This window comes from Seriola aureovittata, chromosome 13 (assembly GCF_021018895.1).
Source record: "Seriola aureovittata isolate HTS-2021-v1 ecotype China chromosome 13, ASM2101889v1, whole genome shotgun sequence".
In the NCBI taxonomy this organism is placed as follows: domain Eukaryota; kingdom Metazoa; phylum Chordata; class Actinopteri; order Carangiformes; family Carangidae; genus Seriola; species Seriola aureovittata.
Genome location: NC_079376.1, coordinates 13,941,504 through 13,963,728, shown reverse-complemented (window position 1 = coordinate 13,963,728; position 22,225 = coordinate 13,941,504). Strand labels below are relative to the sequence as shown.

Here is a 22,225-nt window from a genome sequence, read left to right as displayed (position 1 = left end):
TTTACCCAATAATACAAGGCTTTGAAAAGACCCATATCGAGTTGCAGCTAATGCTCCAGTGGGGCCTGGAGAGTGAAAGATGTTACCGGCCGAAACGGCTTGGGTTTCAGGGCCCTGCGAACAAAAGGCAGTCCAGTCCTCAGAGAGAAAGGGAGAAGGAGGGGACGGGGGTTGGGGGTGGGGGGGGCAGGGGGGGTTGGGATGGGGGGGGTGATGGGGTAGGAGTGCGTGGAGAGTGTTGGTGCACACAGTGAAACAGTAGTGTCGGAGGGGCTCAAAGCGTCTGTTCCACAGGGGTAGTGTGTGTATGTGTGTGTGTGTGTGTTGTATTGCGTTTTATGATTGAAGGCAGTGTAAAGAGCCTGCCTGTTTTTGTAAAAGCATGCTGCGCATTTTGAATGCATTTCTTGTTGTTGCATGTCTTAGGTGTTGTCAGTTCGCTCTTTCTCAGCATTGTCAAGTACGGTCATGTGAACAGAGTCGAGTTTATCTTTCAGCTTCACGAACATCTATAGCCGGTAATGTGTACGTACATGTATGTGGCTGGCCTTTACGGGAAGATGCGGATACAGCCACTGAGTTAATGGAGCAGAACTGAACTAACCTTGGGTGTTAGGGGTGAGCAGAGGGCAGACAGGGTTGGTTTAAGAGAAGAGCGTTTGTGATGATGATACCCAAAGGTGATTTCACCTCATATCCTCCCTCCTCTTTCGACTTCCCACCCCTCCACCTACACTCCTCACCCTCTCCCTCCCTCTCCCTCTCCTTCATGTTCTCTTTTTGCTCTTTTGCTCCCTCTCTCTCCTTAGGGGCAGGCAGGTATAAAGTTACACAGAGCTCTCAGCTTTCTTGGAAGGAATGACCACATGAGTAGCTTGGGGATTAGATTAGCAGGAAGAGCAGACTTAGCCGGGCTGTAAATAGCCCACTTTTTTCACCATTAAAAAGGCCCAGTACAATATAATCAATAGATAGCACTCATCTGATGCAGGAAGCCATATGAGAAGACCTCCCTCAAGTGCTCTGAAGGACAGGCTACAGCAGCTTGGGCCTAATGAAGTTATTATTAATCACTGGGCCTCCTGTTTTGAACTTGTGTGTTGTTTCTCTAGTGGGTGATGAGTGGTCTTTGTGTGCAAGACCTGACTGACATCTCTTGCTGCTCTTCTTCTCACTTTCACTGTCTGTTATATAAGACTTGACAAGGTCATCTCCCGCGTGTGATATTCATACATGTTTGACTTTATGTCTTTGTGTCAGAGTCATGCCAGCAAATATGTTTCAACTTAATTTTTCAGTCAAGGATTTATAGTGTTACAAGAAAACGACCAAAATACCTTGAAGAATCATAAAACACCAAAGCAAAAAATATGATCTATTCAGCGTGCAGTCTCACCGACACCTTTTACTCCCTGTCCATCTCTCATTCACACACACACGCGCACACGCGCGCACACACACACACGCGCGCGCGCCTCGACTCTCTCAGTCTGAGCCTCCCCACAGGTGTTAGGTTACTCTGTAAAGCAGCTTGAATGGGCACAGAAATCACAGAGGGCTGTCTGTGCTCTTGATTCCCGTTTCACTTTGAAGTTTCCCCGGCTCACAGGAACAAGGGCCACAAAGCCAGACTCGTGTGAGGGCTTTATACCTCTCTCTGCCAGGACTATGAGTCCTGCAAGGTGGGGGGGGGGGGGGGGGGGGGTATTGATGGGCAAGGCTACGTGTTGTCTCAGTTGTTGGAGGACTTTGCTTTTTTAGCTTTGTAGTCAGATGCTTCTGGAAAGAAGTACAGAACATGTGTGGAGGTTTCTCCGCCGATGACTGCTTTTTGATGGCACACAACAGTCGAGGAAGGATTAGAGTGGGGACATAGGTTAACAACCCCCCCCCCCTTCCAACAAACACACACTCATTAGTACAAGGGCATCTATCACTGTGGGGACAAGATGTGGAGACTACATTAATAGCTCGACTGTTTTTCTGTCTTTGCGCCAATGTGAAAATAAACAGTGACTTTTGGCTTTGCTTAAGAACCTGAAAAGGGGCTTTGGCAGGATACATCTGTAAGCACTTAAAAAATAAAAGACACCTATAATACTTTAATAGAGCCATGTTGGAGAGGCTTTAGGCACAAGGTGTTCCAGTGTTAGGGTATGGGTACGTCTGTCTTCGTTGATCTCATCAAAGGGCCAAAGGGTCCCAGAGAGCCAGAAAAAATAACTTCAAGTGTGGATTTAATGAAGAATAAACTTACCCTCAAGTTACACTCACAGGAACTACTTTTTTGAAACCAGCTCTTAGGCTGCTAGTCAGTCACATTATTTACAAAATACCTCACTCCTGTTACTGACCACAGCTCTCTGTGTGTTCTCAGGTATCTGAACCACGTGCGGGCTGCCATGCCTCAGGACACAGCTGGAGGATACACCTCGGCTTTGGCGTGTCATCGAGCCGTTCAGGATGCTTTCAGTGGGCTGTTCCCTTCAAAAGGATAAAGCCACACAGAGCAACAACAGCTACTGGATAGGAATGTCACTGACTGGACTATAAACACTGCCCTGCTACCTCTGTGGTTGTGATGATCTGACTCACTTTTGGTCAAGTTGTATATGACTTTTTATACTTTGTGTTAATTTTATATTTAAATAAATCACAATGAACACTGAGTGTCTGTCTATTATTGTACAGATTTATTTAAAAATGAAACAAGTCAGGACATTAACATCTCAAGCCCTGAGCAATAACAGTTCTAATACATGCTGGTACGAACAAAGGGGAGATAAAGTATTAAACAAAGCTGAGTCATGATTTCTGATGACAAGATGCTTTGACATCTGCAACAATTAAACTCATACTTTCTCATTAAAAAAAAAAAAGTCTCAAATGTTTCTTTGTGATGATTTATTATGTTGAATCTGTAGTTTCTTCACACTTTTGTCTCTTTGGGGCTGGTTCCTCTGAGGGCTCTGTGGATACACAAGAGGTGAACAGAACTAAATAAAACTTTATTGTCCCTTGAGCTGGAAAACAATCTTCGGCCTATGTGGCAGTAAACACACACAGCATACCAAAAAACTGACACAATGACTGTCTAAATTAGTGCTGCAACTAAAGATTATTTTTTTTTCATTATTGATTAATCTGCTGATTATTGTAAAACATTATAGTAAAATTTTCATCACAATTATCCCAGAGGTTCAATTTCCTCCACACCTTCTGTGTCCAAACAGCACCAGCTGGCTCTGTAGCCTTCTACTATAAACAGTATTCATGTTCACATTTAAATGTCATTATCAGTTTATTATTGAATTCCTCACCATTTTGTAAATTAATTCTCACCTGTCTGTTCATCATTGCAGCTGAAGAGGACCTTTTTAGGGAGTGTGAATCTCACACACATCATATCTTTGTTGGGTGCTACATTACGCACAAAATGCACAGAGCATCTGTTCTCCAGGGGGAACCCGAGGCTGCGGGACGCCCTCTCCACCACATCCGCGTCATGGTTTTTGTCTTTAGAGAAGCTGTAGCAGTACACTGTGGGTAAGTTCTCATCACAGGGAGGCTCCTGGTGCAGGAGGCCTCTGAATGCATCCAGGAACTCTAAAGCCAAGGCAGGCAGGTTCATCACCACGTGAACATTGGCTTTTCCTTTCATAAGCGCAGGCAGCTCCTGCTTCATAGGTCCCTGGATGAACGCTCTGCCGTCCAGGTTAAACGTGCGGACTTTGCTCTCCACCTTGTTGAGCTTGCAGTTGTGCTGCAGCCATCGGTAGGACTCTGGGTTCAGATCATTGGCCAACACGTTGGCACCCGAGCGGGCAGCAGGGATGGCAAAGGGTCCGACACCAGCAAACACATCCAGCACGGTGTCACCACGTTTGATGAGCTCCACCACACGCTGGTGCTCTGTGCTCAGCCGGGGGTTCCAGTACACACGAGAGAAATCAAACTCATATGTCACCCCATTTTCTTTCACCTGCAACACACAGATAAATTATGATGAGCATTAGAGGCCTCTCTAAAACTCTGTGGATGTTCTGAATACATTTAAGAATAACTGAAGTAGGCAATTAAATGTACTGTACATACTGTGTGTATGTATCATTAACATGCGTAACTTACTTTGGTGACCATGTTCTCCTCTCCAGCTAGCACCTCCATCTTGAAGTTGCGGTAAGTTGAGTCGATTATGTTTGTTTTATTGACCACACAGGTGATACCAGGGGTTTTGTCCATGATAACTTGACCTACAGTGGAAGCAACAGACAAGTTGTGGCAGTGAATATATCTGTCGAGCCCTGATCTTTGTTTATTAACTATGGTTGTCCTGAGTTTGGGCTTGATTTAGGAATTCAGGCTCTAAATATATAAATACACTGAAAATCCAAAACTTCCCTGGCAGCTGATATAAAGCGTTTCTGTCTAGAAGAGGAGAAGGAAAATGAACCATGGCTTTAGATTTGAAAGAATTTTAAGAATATTTTAAGGAAATGTTTTCAAGCTAAAACAGGGAGTTAATTTGGGGGCATAACCCCAAGCAAACTTGCAGTTAATCAAATCATCACAAAGCAAGTGAGACAATATGGTTATGGGTCCTCCTGAGCCACCGGCTGCCCACTTTGCCTCATTAGTATTTTATTTTTGCCTGGGAGCCAAAGTCAACTAACTGAATAAATAAAACTAAGAAAAAGCTGAAATTGAGAGTATTAATCATTCAAGAAAAGGGGAAGATTTTGTATAAAACAGAGACTACAAAGGATAAATTGGTCATGAGATTAAAATATCCATTCCAGGTACATTAAACTGTTAATGTACATACAATACAATATACTCATATGATAAAATCATATGTTTGTATTTTTCATGGATGCATTCGCTTATAACAGAGACTGTAATGAACAGCTGACAAAAACTTAGATGCAGACAGGTGACAAATTAAAAGAAAAACCTGAATAAATGAGTGGGGGGACAAAACGAGGGTGGTTTGATCTGTATGAAAATGCTCTGGCCTTCACATAAGAGAATATCTTAACAAATGACGTCCATCTCTCCAGTACAGTTGAGAGACTTGGAGAATCTTTGTCAAGGTGTGTTGAAGCCAACATCTTACTTTAATGTGCCACCCATCTGTATATTACTTTGCACCGAAATCCTGCTGTTGCAACATCTCCATCTTACCTATGAGGTTCTTATACGGGAGCTGGTGGTCCCTCAGGTTCATGTGTGCGATGTGTCCCACCCGGCTGAACCCAGAGGTCACATCTTGCCCCTGAGGGAGCACGGCCCCCAGCACTTCCTCACTCTTCAGGTTGTTGTAGGTCAGTTGCAGCTCATAGTACTGCAGCTCCTCAGCGACACTGAAAGACCTCAGAGCCTCAGCTTCAGCCTCAGAGAAAGAGCTTTTCGAGGACACTCTGTGAGGGTCCAACAGCACTAAACGAAAGTCACTGCTCTCCTCTGTATCTTGTACCACTCTGGGCAACCCTGGCCGCTGGATAGTCGACTTTTTCAGGCTCTTCATCACTTTGTTTAAGACCCCAGTGGGCACACGTAGAGCTGGGACTGCAATGGTCTGTGTGAAGGCCTCTTTGTCCAGAGAGGTCATACCCCGGACCTCTGGAGGGGGCTGGTACAGTTTAGGCTCCATTAAGGGCTTCACAGCAGAGCCAGGACAGGCTGAGGCTGGCAGAGAGGCAGCGGACCGAAGGCTCCGATGTACAGCAGCAGATGTTAGGTTTCTATGAGTTTGTGCAGATGTTAAGACTCTGCTGAGCAGCCTGAAACAGAAGCAGAAAAGTGAAACACATATTACATAGTGTGAGCTTTAGCACAAATCTAGCGACATATGACATAAAAAGTAATAATTATGCGGTTGTTATCGAGAAATTCCGCACTCATGTGTTCAGACCTCGACATCCTCCGTTCTCTGGCACGCTTGAATTGTGTCATCGGTGTTAGACCGGAGCTGACTGCTGATTGGTCAAACGGGCGGAGAGTCGATTCGTTATTGGACGGTCTCCTCGGTGACGTTGTAAAAGCGACGGAAGAGAGAGGCACATGACCCGAGTGGTCAACAACAACATTCAACAGCTGATGAGTTGATAAGAGGAGATTTAAAAGTGATTTAAGATAGAATGGTCTTATACTGACGTTAACTGTCGGAGTTGCGAGGTCAGTCACGGAACAGCGAGGTTTTTGTTTCTTGTAGTTTGTTGTCTTTGAGTTTTCCGGAGTAGAAAATGAGTGTTAATGGTAATAGAAACGCAGATTTATACAGTGAGTGCATCGCCGGGAACACAGGAGACAACGAAACCTCTCCTTTATTACCAAATGTAAGTACAAAAACAGGACCGTCACTTGTTTCACAGCTTGTTTCACAGCTTGCTTCACAGCTTGCTTCAGTCTGAATATATGAACTTTGCAGCATCTATAGTTTTTGTAAACTGACAAACTATCGGTTGTGTCAGGAGTCACATGCTTGTTGTAAACCAGTTCCCTTTCTGTTTGCTTTGTCAGCATTTATTCAACCCTAAGTCAGCAATTCAGTTATGGCATTTTAATGATTATTTCCCACTGAGAATATATCCATTTATGTCCTCTGCAAATAAAAATAAATGATGTGTCATTTAGAGGGTAGAATTTACTGTCATTCTCTCCATAGCCAGTATACAGGGATTAAGACTGCGTTCCTTCAGTGCTACACATGAAACAAGTACTGAAAAGCTGTAAGGTTGTTTCTTGTTTCATTGAATTTGTGAAAAATGTACATAAAACAAATACTTATTGTACTTGCTAGAATAAAAAGAGAATCCATAAAAATATTTTGTATCTAAAGGGGAACTGCAGTGATTTGTACTCACATTTTCTCATCATGATTAATAGCACACATTACATTAAAACAGTTATGTAATATGTTCTGTGGGTCTGGAGGTAGATTTCCAAAGTCTGTTTACTACACATTTAAAGATATTGACTCTAAAGACTATCAGAACCAGCCTTAAAGCACACCATGGGTCATTTCTCTATACTTGAATGTAAACTCCTCCTAAAGTTGATATAATTTCTACAGAGGACATAACCTTGGTGTCGTCAGTGCCAGCTTTGACCCTATCAAGCTGTGTATTGATGATGACGGTATCACTGACTGCAATACTTTTTAGACTTATTCTAGTTGTTGATTCTGTGAGCTCCAATAGTTTTGTTTGAAATTCAGAAAGGTTTATTTGAATTAATCTCATCTGGTTGGGCTTGGTCAGTTTTCCAATAAAGTCTCTATGGGCGCTGTCAGTGCTAATCAGTGCTTGCAGTTGTTCCATTATTCTCCATCTGTGGCATGGCTTTGGCATTTGTAGTCTTCTCTCCCTGATATTGAACAAAGGAGCAAATGGATCAGATTTACGAAAAGCAGAAGCAAAGAAATATGGATCCATGTGGTGTAGGTGGATGAATGTGAATGAATAACCCCAATTCATAATGAGATTTATCAATGAGTGTGATTCATTTACTGCTTTCATGTCAGAAACACGCAGTGAAAACACGTAGCTTTGAACTTCATTGAATGACATATTGTCATGTAAAATTACTTGATTAAATCACTCATGGTAAAACGTGTCTCAAAAGAGTTGACATGCGATCTATATGAATCCTATCACCAATCTGAAACCAATCACAGGACATCAAATAGAAAAGACACCATGTCAGATGAGCAGTGATTTGTGTATATTACTGGTAGACTTATTGTTTCACTCAGCACTGTGCTGGAGGTGACCATGCATGCTGGGATATGCTTCAACCCACTGTGACCCTGGACAGGAATAAGATTGTGTCAAATTAATCTATATTAATGCATTAATTTGTTTTCTGTCATTTCACATTATTTTGCTGGTGTGTCTTTATTTTAAAAGTCACATTCTCAGTATTTTTAAATCAGTTTAATTTAACTTGCAGCATTTTATTTTATTTTTCACTGCAGACAGTCTACATATTCATACATCTGGTGTCATAGTTTACTTTCTATTTCTCACTACTGTAACCCAGCGTGAATCAGATTCAGCGGCCCGCAGGTCAATCTGAGCTTGCTGTGACACTGACACCAGAGTTGCCACTCGTTCTCTCCAGGATATCCCCTATTAAAGAGGTCAAGCAGTGCGGGCAGCTCCCCTTATCCTGAGCTCAGGCAGCTGTCCCACAGCCAACAGCTCAAATCCCACCCCATCCATTCCCATTTCCATTCCCTGATCCTGCATGCCACTGCAGTGTTTGTTCATGACATCCATCATCAGGGCTGGCCAGTTGTTCTTAATACTGTCAGGTGCAATTCTCTATAAGCTCTTACAGAAATAACCAGATTTCTTCTGCTGCACGTTGTCTTCACTCTCACTGTTTTACTTCTTTGTCTTTTATCCATCTGTCTAGCTATTCAGCTATCTAGCTACATCAGTGTGTTATCTCTTCTGTGTATGCAGGGATCAGTGCAGACCAGGGCCAAAGGAGCTTCCTTCGCCTCCTCTGTGTTTAACCTGATGAATGCCATCATGGGCAGCGGTATACTGGGTCTAGCTTATGCTATGGCTAACACTGGCATAGTTGGTTTCTGGTAAGAATGCTCTTATTACACCTTCTACCATAGTGCTGCTCAAATATCAGCTTCCAGCTTCCCAAATAAATAGTAAGTAAATTGGACTACATGTACACTAATCTCTGCTCCATCTACCTGTCCTCTCTAGTATCCTGTTGGTACTAGTGTCCAGCCTGGCAGCGTACTCTATACATCTCCTTCTGAAGCTATGTGACCAAACAGGTGAGAGACTCACAGTTTAACATGATGACTTTATCCAGAAGGTTTCATCCAGTTTTTTTTTACCCACACCCTCGACTACCCCCCTTACTCATGATTAAATCACTGTGTAAGGAAGCTACTTGCTTTAAGACCACGCTATCCCTTTGTCTCTTTGTTTGTTGTCTTTATTTACTTCCTAGTTGTGTTTGGATCAGATGATGTTTAAATAATATGTGAAAAGGGATCAAAGGAGCCAAGAGAGGAGATAAAAGGAGATAACACTGGCATGTGGATTAGTGTTGAAAGTTTTGTGATGTTAACACCATCTTGGTCTGATTTTTTTTTTTTTTATTATTCATTTATTTTTTATCTTTGAGTGGTTGAGTATGTCTGATTGCTTTTGACTCTTTTTGACTCTCATAGGCATCAATTCATATGAAGGCCTTGGAGAGAGAGCCTTGCAAAAGCCAGGAAAAGTAAGTGTTTACTTTTGGATTAGTGTGAGTCAAAAAAAAAAAAAAAGGAATTCACACACTTATATTTTCAACATGACCAGAAAACTTATTGACAATAACCTTTTCACAATTCTCTTTTAGTTTCTAGTTGGAGTTGCCATTCTTATCCAAAATGTTGGTGGTAAGTCAGCCTCAATTTGACTGTACTTTTACATACATTATTCTTGACATGTTGGACATACACTGATTTTGTGGTTTTTGTAGAAGCAGAGTAGTAAAGAGGGTGCAGAGTGTTGCAGGGTCAGACTCTGGCCACTTTATTGTGGCGGTAGATAGTGCCTCCTACTGGAGATCTGATGGCTCTGTGCAGAGTTTTACTCCCTCCCTCCGGCAAGGCCATTATCTGGATTCCCTGATAACCTTTAACCCTGTAGCTGCTGTCCTCTCAGCCCCCTCCCCTGGGCCTGAAACCTGACTTCATGTCTAATTGATCACTGATGGTAAACCCACTCCCAACTTCTGAGTGTTGAGTAACCTAATGGGACCCCTCCCTTAATTTTCCCCCACCCCCTCACTTCTTCTCTCTACTGCCACCTCTATCCGTCCCTCAGCCGCAAACTGCGCTTCTCAGACAGTCGAGAACTGAGGTGGTAGCTCCTCTGCAGTCATTAGTGGCACGGCTGAGTGGATTATTGCCGTGCCCTCTGGTATGTTTGTGGTTTTCCCAGCATGGGGCAGTATGTGTGAGAGTGTGAGAGCCAGCACTCCAGCATGCATCTGTCTACACCCCGGGCCCCTTTTATAAGAGTGCAATTAGCCTCACTCTGGGTAAACATTCATCTGTACTGCCACAGGCTGATGGGCCAATTGACCTTAATTACTGACCAGCCCAGGGCTCTCGCAGCCTGCCTCTCCCCTCACTCTTAATGAAAAGAAAGTGGCTCTGTCTTCTGTTGAACACACTCTGTCACTATTTGCTGACCACACACACAAGGTTTCCATCGGATTTTCCTTGAATTTTACATACGTGCTTATTATTAGAATATGTTTTCTTACCACTTGGCCAATAACAATCCCTTTTCTTTACTCAAGGGCCTTTTTATTTGTTTAGAGATGTAAGTATTATCCCTCCAGGAATTCCCATTTAAGTATTGTTGTGCTTACAGTAACCAACTGCATGAGACTAAACCATTGCATCATGCCCGTTGTGTGATCCCTGTCAGTGTGTCTGTATGCGTTGTGTGGTTGAAAAGATTTTCATTTTTATGGTCTGTTTAAATAGTTGGATGAACTTTGGCAGGGAAACATTTTGGCTAAAACACTAAAGCAAGTGCTGCGTCATAATATCCCATTATTGACAGATTTTAGTGCTTATAAACGGCAAAAGTTATTCTCAGAGTTAGCGTCCTTGAGTCTGTGTGGGCTGGAGGGTTTTTGGAGGAATTTTCTTTTATAAACAAATACAGGATCTGAGAGATTATGGTCTAGGCTTATTTAACGGCGAGTTCAAGATCTGCCCCGGGGGCAATAAGGTCCCAGCTAACTCTGGCTATGCCTGGCTTCACAACTTTAAATCCCTGAACATTATCTCCCTTTGTGACTGACCACACACAGCATCTGAATCCCTGTTTCGGACCAAACATGTTCCCCTCTCCTGGTGCAATCCCTTTCCCTTTTTCCTCCTGTTTTGGGGGCCGAAATGACCCTCAGGAAGTGACTCCAATCCCTTTTTCTCATTGGCTGTCTGAGCGTCCGGAGAAGTATGTTGGAACCCGTCAGATTCAGATAATATCCTGTTCCCTCGTGAGGTGGAGAAGGGGGAGAAATACCTGGATTAGCGTCAGAGATCATTATTGTTAGCATTCCTCCCCCCTCGCACTTCTGCATCCTGGCTTCTACTCCTGGTCTCCAGCAATTGGAAGATCTGCATAATGTCTGCTCCTCTGCACTGAGGGCTTTGCTGGTTATCCCCTTGAGCTGCCTGCCCCACCCATCTGCATTAACTCAGAGCCGCGGCACCCCCTCCACCCTGCCTTCCATTTCCTTGTGCTGGGAAACAGTCGTCTGTTGTGTTTATGATTTGCTAGTTTGTTCTGAGTGTGTGCTTTGTTTTTGTTTGTTTATTTGATTTGGAAAAATATACACTTTCTGAACCTTTTTTTTTTCTCCCTCCCCTCAGCTATGTCATCTTATTTGTTCATCTTGAAGTCGGAGCTTCCTGCAGCCATAAGCAGCTTCCTGAGCCCAGACAACGCAGGGTAGGTGTATAGCTCTGTGAGCTCCTTCACCCATTAAACATTTTGGCTCAAAATCTGTCACAGCTGCAAGTGGAACCAAGCTATTCTTTTAAATTACCTGCACTAAGACAACAAATGAATCATTCCTGTTCCCATGATAGTGTAGATTATACCTTTGGCCTTCAAGAACCAAATTTGACACTTCTGCGCCACAAAGCTACACAAACTGGAATTAGACGACCAATGAGAAACACATGAATAATGCATTGGAAGAAGATCTTTCACCAAACCACAGCACACTGCTAATACTTGGTCTGTGAGCGATCGGAGGGAAACTTGTGCTCTGTGTTGTATAGCATGAAGCATGCCCAGAGGAAATGTATTTATGACAGAGAGCCATTCATCACCCTTCAGCAGCAGCCTGTGTCTTTCATTGGCCTATGTGGACGAGCCCTCAGAGCAAAGTCCCTGGCCAAGAATGTAACTTCTATCACTTTATTATTGGCCACACTGGTTTAAGCAAGAGTTGTAGCTGCTCTCAGCCCAATCCGTCAACATCCGAATCTTCCACACACAGCTGCTTTGTATTAGTGCTCTCCTTTCACCCCCAAATCTCTCGCACATGTTCCCCGGAATCAGACTGATACAAGGGGATATCAATTTTGCCATTCTAATTACAGCTTACTGCTGAGGGAAACAAAACATTTCTGTTAATGAGTGGCTTTGGGATGTTAACAGACACTCACTCAATTCACTCAAAGTCTAAATAAACAAGTTGTTTTATATTAAAACGCGTTTCTTTTTTTTCTGGCTCATTTATTATAACACGGCAGAGTGAAAACACAGTTGTGCTCAGCCTTTTAGTCTTCATCCGCTTTAACTGAGTGTATGTCCTGTTTAAGTTTCTCCAGTCTCGTTTAAGTTTAGTAACAAGGCCGGAGACGTAGACAGCTGTGGATCTGGGTTTGTGCTGCATTTGCCAGATTTATGCTGATCTTCAACACTATCTGGAGATTGACTCATTGGCAGTCATAGCCCAACCTTAACTGAGAGCTATCCTGCATCTTGTTATACCGTGAAATGTTCCACATTTCATGGGTCTTCTAGGTATCCAGAGCCTTTGCAGTAAGCCTCAAGCCTCCTGAGAATGGATCTTAATGGTGGTGGATTTTTTTTTTTTTTCTTTACATCCCTGCGTCTGCATAACAGTCTGTAAAAGTAGAGAGGGGTTAGCTAAGCTGCGGTCGAGTGCTTCAGCTAAACTTAGGTTAGAGTAGAAGTGATTGGACAAAAGAGAGTCGAGGTCAGAGCAGAGGTCTCCCTGACATCCAGTTACAGGCAAGGAACAGTGTAGACGCAGAGACAAATCCATCAGCGCCTATGGAAACGCCACAGCTGTGAAACTGCCAAACAGGGGTCAGTGGGTGTTGATGTGGTCAGAGCAGGTGCTGCTGACTGTGGGAGCCCCATAAAGAGCGGTGGAGCCAGTCCCCCATGACCCCATGCTGCGGTCCAACATACAGCAGCGCCAGGCAGCACCCTTCCCATCCGACCCCGACCCCAGCGGAGCCGGCATGCCTTCCACATGTGTCACCTCGAGCCCTGCCCCTCCTCTTCCTCCTCCTCCTCCTCCTGCTCCTCGAGCTCCCCAATCCTGAATAAACCGCCAAGGCTATCCCTCAGCAAAGGAAAATATTATTCCCCCTCTCCAAAAGCCCGGCAAGTGAAATGTGGTCTCATCTGACGGAGCGACACAACGTTTGCATGTGAATTACATAATTGTTTTGGTTTGCGAGAGCCTAAGCCCTTAATTCATACCACATGATGAATCTGTCGCTCTGTGTTTGAGCACGAAGTGGAGACAAATTTCCAGAGCCGGTCCATTTTCAAGAATTCATCTCTGCCATCCCTGACGTTTCAGAACCAGGGAGACGATGATGAGAAATGTGGGTGAACATCGGCCTTTAATAGTTCATGTTCTCTCTTTTTTTTTTTTCTTTTTCAGAAATTCCTGGTATGACGATGGCAGGTTGCTTCTGATCCTAGTCACACTCTGTGTTGTTCTACCTTTGTCAATATTGCCTAAAATTGGTGAGTAAGTCGATCCAATAACATGCTGCCCTGACTGCTTCAAACTAATGTTTCTTACCAGATAATGTCTCTTGCCATTACAGGCTTCCTGGGATACACCAGTAGCCTGGCTTTCTTCTTCATGCTGTACTTTGCTGTTGTGGTGAGTTTTAATATTCCCCTCCTAATTTTTTTTTTTTCAACTCTTCTGTTAATGACTCGTTGTGTTGTCTTGTCTCCAGGTTGTTGTCAAAAAATGGTCCATCCCCTGCCCACTGCCTCACAATGTGACTACATTTTCAGGAGCCTTCCAGGTAACAGCAACACCCCCCCCCCCCCCCCCCCCCCCATTTCCTTCTATGCTTGTCCACGTGCACACAAACACACATACATAAAATACCCCAGGTTTGAGGTAGGTAGGCTGGAGCAGACGGTCACGGCCACAGGATTAGGAGGAAAACCCAGGGGACTGGGTTTACTGATTGGGTCGGCCTTGGCTGATGGGGACCAGAGAAGGCTGCAGAGAAGTGTGTGTGGTGAATGGTGCCAGTCCTGAGGGGAAGGAAGTCCAAGTGACCTTGCCTGAGCCTGGAAATGAACTCTGACCTTTAGGAATTATACAGACCATACTATAACTTCAGATGTGGCATGGGTTAATTTAGAAGGTTGTTTTCCGTTTTGCTCTAAAGCCAGGCAGTGGAATAGCTCTATGTTTCTCTCATCTTCAGCAGCACTGCAGAAGTCATCTTCTCTCAGAAATAACATGTTCCCTCTTCTCTCTTTGTTTCTCCAGATATCAAATTCCTCTGACTCAGAGTGTACGCCCAAACTCTTTGTCATCTCCAGTGAGGTACGTATTTGAAAGCAGTGTTTTCTCTGTGCTGCACACAAAACCTGTGAGGTGGTAGTGACAGTCTGTTGAAAGTAGGTTTGTCTGTTGACAAGTCAAACTCTATACTCACATGTATGTTACACGTAAAGGCCAAATGCACATGCGGCATGCAGAATTACACGAAGCACATGTTGGTTGCATTTGTTCAGACACAGCTTGATGCTGTTTTGAGACAATATCCTTAACAGTTACACTTGCATGGTATTTAGATATGCACATTTACGTTCATGTGAATAAATGTATTCAGGAGAGTTCACACTCTGCAACCCAGATGATAATCACTAATACACAGGCCATACCATGACCCACCTGCCCCCTCACCCTTGTGTTACAATGGAAGCTTATAATTTGTTAATGACGGCTGTGCTCTGATTGATGTGTGTTGCAGAGCGCCTACGCCATCCCCACCATGGCCTTCTCCTTTCTGTGCCACACAGCTATCCTACCAATCTACTGCGAACTGGACCGGTCAGCACCGCCGCCCCTCAGCTCTACCTTTACTTCCACTCTCTTTAATTTAACTCTTTGGATTTATTATTCAATATCTGTTACGATTATGTGAAATGAATATCTCCTTGTGTGTTTCAGACCGACCAAGACCAGGATGCAGAACGTTACAAATGTCGGTATTAGCCTCAGCTTGCTGCTTTACCTCATCTCTGCACTGTTTGGCTACCTCACCTTCTATGGTAAGCCTGTAGGGACACAAATCAAAGTAACGGATACTACTGTTGCTACTTTTCAAAACCCTGTCTTATCTGTTCGCATTGTACCCTCACTCTATTTCTGTCCCGGGCTCATAGCTCACGTGAACTCAGAGTTGATGCTTGGCTACGATACGTACCTGCCGCGGGACATCATGGTGATGACGGTTCGGCTGGCCATCCTCCTCTCTGTGTTGCTGACTGTACCACTCATTCACTTCCCTGTGAGTAGACCGAATATTCTTTTTATACAAGTAAAAACAAACAAAAAAAGTTTCCTAATTTCCTTTTTCCTCAGTTTACTTGTTTACCCCCCACACACACTTTTTTAAGAATCTTAAAAAATAATTTATGTATTTACAATGTAAACAGACATTAATAAACACTTCAAATGTCTTTATATCATCTTATAACTACATTTTGTTGTGATATAAACCATTTATTAAATGTTTATATAGAAAATATTGATGTGAAATGCCATAACTTAAACTGCAGTGTCACCAGCTCATCCTTCCAGTCCTGTTACAACACCACTCCAGTTTACGTCTTCCTCTTATGAGACATTTGGTCAGAATCATTTACACAGCACATCCTCTGTCAGTTTATTTGAATTTGAATGAGCTTTATCTTTCTGTGTATGCTTCAGGCCCGTAAGGCCGTGATCTTGCTGCTATGTGGAGGACGTCCCTTCTCCTGGCTGAGCCACATCATTGCAACTATAACCATCCTGGGTGTGGTGCTGATACTGGCCATCTTTGTCCCTGATATCAGAAATGTGTTCGGAGTAGTGGGTATGTTTGTTTTTCCAGATAGCATGGTCTTTATAAATCCTATTAGTCTTGTTATTTTACAAACAGCCATTTTTGCTTAACTGTGACCTTTTAGATATTCTGATCTGTTTTCAACTACAGCAGACGGTAAAAGCAGCTGTGATCTCAGCAAAGATGTCTACAATTATTGATCGTGGTGGCTAAAATCACAATATCTGCTCATACATAATTAATGGTGCAGACCTGCTGAAACAGTTTATGAAGCCACTATCATCAGACACGGGGCGCGTTGTCTGTGCACTTCAAAGGTTTTCCTGTTTCTTCCCCAGGATCGACAACATCCAGCTGCCTCTTGTTTATTTTCCCCGGCATCTTCTACCTTAAGATCAGCAGCCAACCTCTCAGATCCTTTGACTCCATTGGGGTAAATACAAATTAAACATATAACTTAAATACTGCTGAGATTGAGCTACAAAAACACTTTGAGCCAGTTTGCTCGCTGAACACAGTGCTTACCTTTTATGTTGTTTTCAGCATTTCCATTTAGGTGATGATGCTAACTGCTTTGTTTGTGCTCTTTATGTTTCCAGGCTATACTTCTGGTGGTCTTTGGCCTTATTATGGGACTCATCAGCTTCTCTGTCATTGTCATTACATGGGCACAGAGCTCCTAACCCCCATCTCTCTTTTCCAAATCAAGCACAAGAGCAAAGAGAGGGAAAAGTGTGCCAAAGAAACTGAATACTGGATAAAGAAAAGGGAACCGACAGATGTTTATCTGAATTACCTCAGGCAGATTATTTATGGTGAAGTTGTTCTCAACACTAGACTAGTGTGTTTTTCTAACTCAGAAACCAAGTACATACAAGCCAAAACAAAACAAGGACTTTTCATGTTCTACTCACTAATTTTCTCAGCTTTTCTCCAAGTACCAACTTTACTATATGTGATTCAGGGCAATCTTTGTGTTTTTAAGCGGCCTGAAACAAAAGATGAGTGAGTTGAGTGTGTCTGTGTGTACAGAACAATACAAAAAGTGTCAGGCAAGTTGTCCGTTATCTTTTAAGCCATTGTGTTGTTCTGTGTGGATGATCATACACCTTATATACAATCTACTACAAGCATTTGAAAAATGCTATTGACTACGTCTGATCCATAAATGTGTCAGGTTTACTGCTTTCTTAAATTTTGTTTGTGGCACGTTTCACATTTTTTGCATATCATAGTGACTAATTTACATTCCCTGATTTATGGCAAGTGCCAAGTGTTTTTATTTTATTCACTTTATTTTGTTCTTGGATTTTTCTTTTAAGCTTTTTGTTTTCATCTTTTAATCTATGTATTGATCTGCCACTCCACTTATGGTCCAAACCTCGGGTTTCAATGGTGCTGCTGCTACTTTGAAAGCTTTAATGAATGTGTTTTTGTTTGGACCAGTTAATTACAACATACTCCATGCGGTTATAATGTAAAATAATTGACAGTTAGTCTTCAAATTATTGGCATTTAATAAAAGGGAAAGTTGTTTATGCACTGACATGTCAACTTGCTCATTTAACCGCTGAAATGTCTTTATCAGTGTTGTGGCAAGCTCATCAGTCTATCATGTCACATTCATGGCTGTGTGTTTGATTGACAGGCACAGTATTGACATTGAGACCCGCTCCTCAGTGTTGTAATGTGGGTTCAGCCTGTAGCTAATGAAAGCCACATGCTCGGTACGTTTCTCATCATGATGCTGTTTAGATTGTCTTCATGCTGCCTATGGAACCTACGGTCACCCGACTGCTGCTTTTAATCTAAGGAATTAGGCAGACCGGCCCGCCGCCCATCCAGAAAGAAGTGGCTGCCCACTCTTCACGCCCCCTTAAAGGAGGTTCCCCAGTGCAGGAAATATCCCTGGCCTCCATCCACTGCTCTGAAGGACACTCCTATGAATAAAGTGCACCACAACTATCAACACTGAGTATGTATGTTGGAAAGTCCTCAGATCCTTTACTTAAGTACCAGTACAGCAATGTAAAAACATTACAGGCCCTGCATTCAAACTCCTATTTAAGTAAAAGTAAAAAAATATTATCAGCAAAATTTCAAAAGTAAACCTGTGACTGCTACATTTATTAGCCTGTATATGTTATCATTTGCATCAGTGTGTAAGTAGCATGTTCCTGTTGTACTTGGTCAAGGTACAACTTGTGGCTAATGTTAACTCTTTTTACATAGCCTACAGTTAGATAAATTATTGGTTCCTCCTTGGGCCACAAGATAAATCTGACGTCATGAGATGATTAATGGGGTGGGAACAATGAAGTTCAACTACACAAATTTATATCAGTTCTTTGGATTTCTCTCATTGTTTTGTGAAATTCTGGTTAAAATAGAATAAGAAGTTAAATGAAACCATCTGAGAAGCTTGGAGAAGCTTTGGTTGAAATGCGAACAACACATAGACATCTGAAACATGATAGCGGTGGTTTAATCTTCAACAATGTGTTTTATAAAGTTATTGTACGGTTTGTTTTCTTTAATGTAGAAGTTAAATGTGAAAGCTACTACACCTGTCTGTATCTAAGTGTGATTTGTAGTTGTTCAACACTTCAGCAACCACCATCAGTCGTCTGTCACCATATCCGTCGAAACAAGCTTTTTCAGGAATGAAATAACGTCTGACGCTCCCATACATGCTCTCTCAGATGGGAACCACTGAGCTAAACCCATACACAGCACAAGATTACCACCTAGTGTTAGACGTTGTTCACAGCAGTCCATCTTATCTTCATTTCATTGACATTCCTCTTTTGGGTTATGAAAGTCTAACTAGGAAGAGATAACCAGATGCTCCAGTTTTCTCCCAGTTTTATCATCTGTTGGAAACATGCATGTTAACACAGACCAGAGCTGTTTTTATGGAGGTCTGACTGGGGCATGAGTCCTTAGCCCCGGGTGGGACTGTTTTTGTTTAGTTAAACTCACTCACACCCTGGGCCGATGTCCAGCAGTATGACAACACCATCTCCCATGGTTAAAGGATGGAAAGAGGCGGAGGAATGATGGTGGGCTGAAATTAAACCCCTGTTGGCAGCCGCTGCTCTTGTATTGTTTTAAGAGGTGTTGCCTGTGTTCTTTGAAAATTATTTTTTGTTGTTGGAAATCAGGATTTTTGGGTAACAGCTGGAACTGATCCCAGTGTCCATAGTTTGCCCTTTGATAAAGTTTGATATCCTTTTGTTTGATGACGCTGCTTTCAGGGAACAGATCGGTGATTCCCAACCAGGGGTAACAATCCCATGGGGTACTTAAGCAGTAACTAATTCAACTAAAAAATAGCAGTTGTGATTTGATTAAATTCTTATCCATATATTTGTGTAAAGGAGAAGACAATAAACAGCCAATTACAAAATGGTGTGATGATGATGTTGAATAAATCTACAATAACCTTATGCCCAGCAATGTGAGACAGTTGTTGCAACATTTTGCAATTAGAAATGGATGAAAACTGGTTATCCAACAAACAGAGGTTGGCATACTAAATGTAGGCTAGTGTATAAACAGCTCAAATAGTTAAAAGTAAAGAGTAAATAGTTGAAATAACTGATCGTAGGCTAATGAATAAACAGCTTAAATAATTACCCAAAAGCAGGCTAGTGAATGAAGAGTTAAGATGTGTTATGTTCGCTAAAAATATTGGATAAATAGTTTAAATGGTAAGCGAAACGTATGCTAACGGATTACCACAGAAATTGTTTTGGTACCCTAAAGTACTAAAACTAGGCTAATGGATTAATGTTTGAAATAACTACAGGTAGCCTAATGAATGTAATGAATAAACAATTAGCTAAGAGTAATGAAGAAACAGAGGAAATAACTAAAAGTAATAGATAAATGGTTTAACTGTCTTGCTACTTGCACAAATGGCAGTGCTAAATGCAAACTTGACCGACCATAACACTGACAACTAAACTGTTTGAAAAAAAAGGTGAAACCAATATCCCCTAACAATTAGTATTAAGTAACATCCAGTTTACAAACCATTAATAAGAAAATATTTGGAATTTGACGGACGAGGTTGATGGAGGGCTACTTGGCCTCATCTGACAAAAATTTTTTATTCACTTTGACTTTGACTGTGTGGTGAGGTGTTGTAGCCCCCTACAGATTAGTACTGGCAGAAACTGGAAGAGTCAGTGCAGTATTCCACTTCCACTTCCTGTTTGTGTTTCAAGGACAACATCAGAGCAACATGCCTTCACAGGTAGTGGACATCAGAAACTGTAGCAGAGCTGAGAACAGGCACAACATCTGCTTTCTGTTTACCCACATAATCTTGTTGAACAGGCATTCCTGGCTGAAAGGTGCTTCAAGGGTCTTTTCACATGAGCCTTTTAATGCTGGTTGGCATGATGAGTGGTTTTCCTTGTTAGTCATGGTGGTGGGCTGCAACTAAGCAAATGCCATCAATACGCAAGCGTCATCACTGATGAAGTGCTCTCCATCTAATTTTTCTTCTTTCCTTCCATTCTCTACGTTTCCTCCGTCTACCATCACTCCATGCTGCTTTTCTGCTTTTAATCGATTTCCATGCTCTATCAGTAAACATGGTCTTTGTGTCACAGTAAGAGCATTCCTTGCTCTTGCTTTGAGGACTCTTTTTGAGACAGCTCCAGTCATAGTAGACTTTACTCTTTTAACACTCGTGATCTTTTTCATTTAAAAAGAAATTGTGTTGATAAAAGCCCACGATTGAGGAAAGTAGTACCTTCAGCTAACAAAGCCTGTTTGTAACAGGAAGGAAGGAGCATTATCTCATACAACAACATCTCAACAGGCTGTGTTTGTTTTCACTGGTGTTAATGCATAACATTAAGAGTCTGGATATTGTTATCTGCTTCTGCTTTAGTGTGTCTCAGACACACTCAACAGGTCAACAACATGTCCCTTGCCTTACCTCCACTTTGAATGTCAGACAACCACAGTTTGTTCAAAGCTGTCTTTCACCAAAACACTGAAGACTCCACTCATTAACAACTGTGTGCAGCAAACACGTTGCTGTCTTGAAGAGGGACTCTTGAAACCGCATTCAGAGGAAGAATTGCCTGACACACTCATCACCTGTCAGTCCACAGTCTGGCTCAACACAATAGCAGCAGCACAATGATAGAAAAAATCTCCAACTCCAAGATTGCTGTCACCACGGTCACCAAGACATAATAAACCTTGGAGAGAGAATGACAGAGATTTAAATTGTCAGCACCGAAATCAAGGTCAAGAGTGAAATATGTCTTCTGTAAATAGAAAAGGGGGATTTCATGATGTGTTAAAAAGTATTGCAGAGCTATTATAGAGTAATAGCTAGAGTTATTTTGCCAGATGATGAGGAGGGGTTGAGAGCTCGGAAGGATACTGAAGGAGGCCCAGTGGTCAGCAGCACAGTATGGGGTTCAGTCTGTGTTTTTGGGGTGATGAGTGGGGGTGAGCTCGTCTCTCTGCGATCCCATCAGCCCTGGGCTGAGCTCTTAATGCGGCCCTGACGCCTTGCTGGCGCAGGGGCCACGCTGCCTCACATCTGGAGCCAATTACCCTGGAGGGGCTGTGACAGAGTCCCCCCCACCACCACAACCCTCCATGCTCTGCTCTGCTGTCCAACACAGCTCCGACCACTCTCACAGTTACATTCCTCCAGTTTTCACAACACGACGCTTTATTTTTGTCGACCCCTTTTTCCTCTTCTCATCTGTCTTACAAAAAACACACCCTCCAAACTGACCAGGATTGTTCTGCTGTTTTTATTTAATCGGCTGATAAAGAAGGGTATCAGGCGGTAATGATGGCTTTGGGGTTTAAGACACCGACTATGTAATGTCAGTGTTCCTTGTCTGAGTCTGGCTGCAGACTTATGTTGCATGCCTTTATTTCCTATTGGCTCTAATAAAGGCAAAAATTGACAAAAACACTGTATTTTTAAAACCAGTATCATCAGCAAAACATGACACAAAGTCATTTGGCCTTACCACTACAGCTTGGTGTAATTTCTGCAGAATAATGCCATCCTAAATCATGTCTTCCTGTGGTAGAGCAGTGGCAGTAAACACCACTTGTGAATAAAGCATGTTTAGTACCAAATCAGCTTTTACAGGTGTGATTTATGGAGTGCCTTGGCTTCCACACAGTAGAGCCCCTGGGATGTGTGTGTGTGTGTGTGTGTGTGTGTGTGTGTGTGTGTGTGTGTGTGTGTGTGTGTGTGTGTGTGTGTGTGTGTGTGTGTGTGTGTGTGTGTGTGCGTGCGTGCGTGCGCGTGCGTGCGTGCGTGCGTGC

General features: G+C 42.7%; 3 protein-coding genes across 5 annotated transcripts in view; 2 read left to right on the top strand and 1 right to left on the bottom strand.

Moving 5' to 3' along the window:
* The window catches only part of mnat1 (MNAT1 component of CDK activating kinase), a 34,463-nt gene extending 31,794 nt beyond the window's left edge, over positions 1 to 2,669 (top strand). For both annotated transcript variants that reach the window (XM_056394437.1, XM_056394438.1), the window contains exon 9: positions 2,378 to 2,669. In XM_056394437.1, coding sequence (XP_056250412.1) covers positions 2,378 to 2,498 — 121 coding nt within the window. In that variant the 3' untranslated portion in view covers positions 2,499 to 2,669. The remainder of the gene's footprint in view (positions 1 to 2,377) is intronic.
* A 3-nt stretch (positions 2,670 to 2,672) lies between these two features.
* Positions 2,673 to 5,951, bottom strand: trmt5 (tRNA methyltransferase 5). Of its 2 annotated transcripts, none has more exons than XM_056394434.1 (5): positions 5,915 to 5,951; positions 5,185 to 5,783; positions 4,129 to 4,253; positions 3,343 to 3,982; positions 2,673 to 2,969 (listed from the first exon to the last, which is right to left on the bottom strand). In XM_056394434.1, exons 1-5 carry the CDS (start codon positions 5,920 to 5,922, stop codon positions 2,908 to 2,910), a joined length of 1,434 nt encoding a protein of 477 aa, XP_056250409.1. In that variant the 5' UTR covers positions 5,923 to 5,951; the 3' UTR covers positions 2,673 to 2,907. The 2 variants fall into 2 exon arrangements, with proteins under 2 accessions (XP_056250409.1, XP_056250410.1); XM_056394435.1 differs by having other exon boundaries at positions 5,901 to 5,934.
* A 122-nt stretch (positions 5,952 to 6,073) lies between these two features.
* slc38a6 (solute carrier family 38 member 6) lies at positions 6,074 to 17,446 on the top strand. The gene is made up of 16 exons (XM_056394436.1): positions 6,074 to 6,338; positions 8,472 to 8,602; positions 8,733 to 8,806; positions 9,209 to 9,261; positions 9,382 to 9,421; positions 11,420 to 11,498; positions 13,483 to 13,568; positions 13,652 to 13,710; positions 13,790 to 13,861; positions 14,341 to 14,397; positions 14,828 to 14,907; positions 15,028 to 15,128; positions 15,243 to 15,367; positions 15,790 to 15,934; positions 16,243 to 16,337; positions 16,504 to 17,446. The coding sequence occupies exons 1-16, from the start codon at positions 6,246 to 6,248 to the stop codon at positions 16,585 to 16,587; spliced, it is 1,374 nt and encodes a 457-aa protein (XP_056250411.1). The 5' UTR covers positions 6,074 to 6,245; the 3' UTR covers positions 16,588 to 17,446.
* The last annotated feature ends 4,779 nt before the right edge of the window (positions 17,447 to 22,225 follow it).

Bases quoted from the DNA above. Each gene is read 5' to 3' on its own strand.
- slc38a6 (XM_056394436.1), top strand. From the start codon at position 6,246: ATGAGTGTTAATGGTAATAGAAACGCAGATTTATACAGTGAGTGCATC. The intron at 13,711-13,789 runs GTGAGTTTTAAT...TCTTGTCTCCAG, and splicing joins TGCTGTACTTTGCTGTTGTG to GTTGTTGTCAAAAAATGGTC. The intron at 15,129-15,242 runs GTAAGCCTGTAG...CCGGGCTCATAG, and splicing joins TGGCTACCTCACCTTCTATG to CTCACGTGAACTCAGAGTTG.
- trmt5 (XM_056394434.1), bottom strand. The intron at 4,254-5,184 runs GTAAGATGGAGA...CTTCCACTGTAG, and splicing joins CCCGTATAAGAACCTCATAG to GTCAAGTTATCATGGACAAA. The intron at 3,983-4,128 runs GTAAGTTACGCA...TGTGTGTTGCAG, and splicing joins AGGAGAACATGGTCACCAAA to GTGAAAGAAAATGGGGTGAC.